This window comes from Miscanthus floridulus, chromosome 14 (genome assembly GCF_019320115.1).
Source record: "Miscanthus floridulus cultivar M001 chromosome 14, ASM1932011v1, whole genome shotgun sequence".
NCBI lineage: Eukaryota > Viridiplantae > Streptophyta > Magnoliopsida > Poales > Poaceae > Miscanthus > Miscanthus floridulus.
Window position 1 is genome coordinate 18,399,876 of NC_089593.1, and position 5,622 is coordinate 18,405,497.

The 5,622-nt window shown below is 45.0% G+C and overlaps 1 protein-coding gene across 1 annotated transcript; it reads right to left on the bottom strand.

The window, feature by feature from the left end:
* Window positions 1–760: 760 nt before the first annotated feature.
* LOC136505899 (NDR1/HIN1-like protein 3) lies at window positions 761–2,175 on the bottom strand. The gene has a single exon (XM_066501025.1). It carries the CDS (start codon window positions 2,059–2,061, stop codon window positions 1,417–1,419), a length of 645 nt encoding a protein of 214 aa, XP_066357122.1. The 5' UTR covers window positions 2,062–2,175; the 3' UTR covers window positions 761–1,416.
* Between the last annotated feature and the right edge of the window lie 3,447 nt (window positions 2,176–5,622).

The following is a 5,622-nucleotide window of genomic DNA, read 5'->3' on the forward strand; positions in this document are numbered from 1 at the left end:
ACTCCGGCTCACATGTTGTCCCCTTGGCCCCTTTAGTCAATTGATGATATAGAGACCTAATTAGAGTGTATACCAAAGCATGTCTTAACTATGTTTTCACCTTTCTCTTGTGTTGTAGACACTAGTGTCATCTATAGTGGAGCTGAGCGATTTGGAGATATCTGGGTTGCAAGAAGAGCCTGCCGGTTTCATTATGGACCAAGTCCTAATAAGTCCGGATAGAGATCGTCACCTTATCTAATCAAGGTGCTAATGTTCTTCACCTTGTAATGCCGGTTTCATTATGGACTATATGATGTTTGTTTGTGTTATGAAAACTACATATGTCGTTGTGGTTGGATTTGTTGTATGGATTTGTGTCTTGGTGGTGATGTATGTTTGGCTACAACACATTGTCCCTATATATATATATATATATATATATATATATATATATATATATATATATATATATATATATATATATATATATATACTGGCGATTTAAGCCATGAAAGTTTCTATATTATTATTACATTGTATTATGAACAATGATGTATAGTGCCAATGCCAGCAGTAATGGAAAGTTAAAACTGCAAGAACAAATGCAATGACGGCGGTGATGTTGTCCTTATTACCGCTGGATGGAACACCGACCGGTTGCGCTGGTACCTACATCACCGTCGGATGGAATGCGGGACCGACGTTGACGTCTCCATCATCACCGCCTTATGGTACACTCGTTCGCGTTGATGTATCCATCATCACCGCCGGATGGTACCCTGTTCGGCGTTGATGTATACAGTATCACCATCCATCAGCGTTGATGCCTCCATCATCACCACTGGATGGCACGTCGGACTGGCATTGATGTCTCCCCCATCACCGCTGAATATTTTATGCTAGTCCAACGTTGATGTCTATATCATGACTGCTGGAAGGTACGCCATACCGGTATTGATATCTCCACATCACTGCCGGATCGAACACCGATGCACCAGTGATAATAACAACAGCACCGCCGGATTGAAGGCTGGTCAGGCGGTGATGAACAATGCCACCAACGGTTTGAAACCAACGGTGATCAACAATGACTATCATCAACGACTTTCACCAATGGCGGTCAAAACCGTCGGTGAAGTGGGGTTTGCAACCGGCGGTGGTGAACTTTCTGTAGTAATAGCAAAAAAATTTATATTCTGCGAAACAGAAGCGTTATAGCTCCCAGATGAATGATCTCAATGCAATACTCTATCTAGTCTAGCAGAGAAATGGTTCAAGAATAGTGTGGGCCCCACAAGGCCAAACAATAGCAACCTTTGCACGAACTAGTAACATGATAATGGCTCACACTAATCTCTGAACAAGAAATTGAAGCAGCACACTGCACACGCGTTCCAAAAATGACATAATCTCAGAATCAACCAGCATTAGTCATCAGTACTTGACCCTGCACCGCTCGCCGGAGGCAACAGCGCCACCGACGGCGGGGCCCGGACCTTCCGCCTTCACCGGAATGCTCAGCGAGCACCATATCCTTGGCTTCTGCCGCAGCTTGAAGATCCTGAACACGTACCTGACCCGCACGTCCACGTCCAGCTCCAGGCGCACCACCGGCGCCTCGTTACTCATCTCCTTCTGCAGCTCCCCGGCGACGTCGACAGAGACACCGACGCCCGGCCTCCCGTAGTCGAACTCCAGCTTCACGCCGTCGCTGGCCTTTCTGCGCTGGTAGAACTCGGAGGGGGAGGTGCCGTTGGCGGCCGGGCCAAGGACAGCGTCGCGGAAGCGGAGCTTGGCGTCGATGGTGTCGTAGTAGATGTTGACGCGCACGCTGGGGTTGTAGAGGTTGAGGTTGACGGCGAGGTTGTAGGAAACCTCAGCAACCGAGGAGGCGTTGGAGTTGGAGACGGTGAGGTTGGAGAGGGTGGTGGAGTCGACGGTGGCGCGGATGTGGTGGGGCTGGAAGATGGCCCAGTAGATGAGCACGAGGAGGCCGACGGTGAAGAGGAACCCGCAGAAGCCTTCTCCACCGCAGCAGCTCTGGTTTCCCCCGCTGCCGCTGCCCTGTCTGCTGGGCATGGTGGACAGAAGACTTTGCTGCCGCCTCGTTGGTTGGTCAATTGGGGGGAAGGGAGGAGGGAGGAGATGGGAGGAGCTAGTTTGTGTGTGTTTTGGAGCTGCGATGCTGGTGAATTAATACCAAGCTATTGCTAATGGTGATGGTTCCGAATATTCTTATAACGACGTGCCACACTGCCACACAAAATGCTAGTCGTACACATGAACGTACTACTCCTTCCCGTCTAGTACTCCAATGGTTTTATTAAATCAAACTTAAAATACTCATTGATAGTGCAATTATTTGGTTTATAAAAATCAACATCTCTAAAAAGTTTTGATCAAACTTAGAGAAGTTTAATTTAGGAGAAAACAAAAAGACTTACAATTTGAAATGGAACGAGTATTGGGCAATAGGATTGGTAGAGTATTAAAAGGAGTTTTCAAAACAGATATTTTCATATGTTTAATGCAGGATGTTTTAAAAATCTAAGACATTGAAATTGGCCATGGATTTAAGATGGATTATTTGGATCGGGCTATAGAAAATATGTTCCAATAATGAGTAGTTTCGTTACTTCCTCACTATCATTATTTTCAGATAAAAAAGAAGTGGTCAAATTGCATATTGGAGATTGTGTCTGTGTCCAAGACATCATATGCATTTGCTAGTGTAGGCTGTGAAATGTAAATATTTTTTTCTCTTTGTGTACCTTGGGGATAGCAATCCTGAACATGTTGCCGCTGCACACCCCACCCATCTAGATTTTTTTTTTTTTTTTTTGCGACAAAGAGAAATCTCGGCCCTTAAAAAGGTTATGTTTATGATACTGACAGTGTCATCCCTTGAGAGTTTAGGTGGTACTCTGCGATGTAAGGTTAGCCTTTTTAGGTTAAATTTAAGGCCCTTTTGTTAGCTGATGGATCTCAGGATGGATTCCATGGTATACATTATCAATTGACCTTGGCCAATCCTTGGTAACATTAGTATATATCGCATTTGCTAGGTAGACAGAGACGCTTTATTGGCAAGCTGTTCATAATAATCCATTCAACCGAACTTAGTATTTTTTGGAACTGGCTATAGTTCAATTGAAATTTTAATTAACCGGACATATTATGAAACGGAGAGATATTGGTGCTTTATAGGTACCACTACTTGATTTTCTCTGTTTTCTTCTGATTTTACCACCTGCTGGTTGTAGTGTTTACCTAGCATTTCGGAGTTGAGCTGCATCCTTCTTGCTCGATTGGGTCCATTATTTAATGAATAATAGTAATAATAATTGACCATGACCAACCGTTGCTACCCTTGGTCTATTGCTTATTGGAGGAACGTGTTTCTTGCATTGCCTGCCTCGAGACCGCGTTCACACCACCAGGCCGGCGAAACCTCTTCTCTTGGGCATGCATAAAGACCCGGACTGTGTCAGGTCTTTGTGTATATATTCCTTGAAGACTCAAGGCAAAGCTGGTGTGGCTTTTCGCGAGTGATTGGGACGTCTGTTTGGGTCACAGTGATTATTTCGTTTTGGAGCAGAAGACCGACGGAGTCCAGGTCTACGCGGTGTATGGCAAGCAGCAGCGTCGGCAGAGCTGGCAACGCAACGCACCGGACGTGAATTGGCGTGAAATTCCGCTCGCGCGCGAGGTGAGCAGGCACGCAGACGCAGCTACCGGCGGAACGTGTGAGCAAGGTGAGCCGACGAGACCGTGTCTTGCCGAGGTGTGTGCGTGAGCGTGGCGGCCTGGCGGTGGCTGGGCAACATCACCGTCCGTGCGCGGCAGTAGCATTTCCGCGTCCTGGCTGGAACGCGGGCGGCTGGGCGGAATGGCGGAACAGAAGGCGGTGGTCCGATTTTTTCATGCTAATTTCGGTTCTCGATTTGCAAAGACCAAACTTTTTTAAAACCCGAAGAGACCGAACCGAATTTCCGGTCTTGACCGAATGCCCACCCTGAGTTGTAGCATTGTGGCCTTAATCACATAAATTCATCAATTAATACTTAAGGACCATATTCATGTTGTAAACCAGCGATCCTCACATTTCAAAATCCTACATTTGTGTGATTAGAACAGAGGGCAAGAACAAAAACTTAAGGCCAAGAACAATGAGCATGAACAGATCCCATCCACACCTAAAGGATCATTATGATTTCCCCAGCCTTGTCACACTAATATCTTTTTTTTTGTTTGGTTTCAAAGGGGGAGAAGACGTGAACCAAATCAACAATAAATACCAAAATTACCAAAGGTGGATTGTGGAGTAATGGGGAGGCTTATATCCATAATAACTGCATAAAAGGGGACAATTATTGTAAAAATGATAAGAACAAGGTACAGTTTTCTTTAGCATCATGCATATTTCTTTTAACATCGTATGATCTTGCTCTTGTATTGCATACAAGCAAGTAGTTTAAGTTTGGTTGTGTTGTCATCGATCAACAAAAAGGAGGAGATCGTAAAAATCATAGACCCTATAGCAATTAAGGACCTAGAACTAACAATTTTTGTTAGTATACAAGGTACACTATGCCTAAGGATGAAAAGACGACTTGAGCTAGGCTACGGTGATGATCAATGAATCAACACATCAAATGAAGATCAAAGGGTTCCACTGAAGACCCTATAAAACAAGCAAGAAGCTAAAATACCATCATATAAGTGAAGCCAAGTGAAAATTGGACATGAAGAAATGCACTCAGCTCAGGAGCACCAAAGCTCTCAGATGGTGTCACTAGAGATTCACGGTGGGCAGAGGAAGCAGCAATGGCAAGCTTCTGATATGGCCACCGGAGTGATCACCGAAGATTCACAATAGTGGCATGGTGGAGGAAGCAGAAGAGAGCCCTTGAGCTCTGTGGTGCATGCACCGAATAAAGCACTGGAGCTTATGTGCTACCTATGAAGGGCAAAACAGTGCACTGGATTTCTCCGGTGTGTGCAGCGGAAAATACACTAGAGTTTCAATCAAGAGAGGGTTGCACTTCCTAAACATGCACAGAGGGCACCAGATTTCTACAGTGTGGCCACCAGAGCTATCGGATGCACCCCTGCTTTTGCAACCCGAGCTCCCAACGGCTAGTTGGTGCTTGTGGGGCTATATATATATATATATATATATATGTATATATATATATATATATATATCCTTTTGGTTGGTTATTTGGAGTGTGATGGAGTTTGAGGAAGCTATAGTTGAGTTGAGGCTCATAGATTTGTGAGATAGAGACCATATGTGCTAAAGAGAAGATTAGGCGATTAGAAAACTCCTAGCTTTGGTTCTTAGGCTAGTTAGAGGCTGCATTAGAGCTTGCTCTAAGTTGAGGCCTAGTGTTTAGTGAGGTTCGTATACCTCCTTGCTATCGGTGCTTGCTTGTACTAAGTTTTGTACTCTTCAGGGCTTGTAAGTCTTGCGAGACCCTCCAATCGAGTTTGTGGAGTGGTTGTAGGTACGGTGGTGTATGAGGGACGTGAGGCTCTTGACGTTCCGGCCAAAACTCACCTAGTGGAGACGCACGTGTGTGTTAGAAAGTCCTAAAGACCCACGTGTGTATTGGGAAGGCCTATGAGCTGCTATCT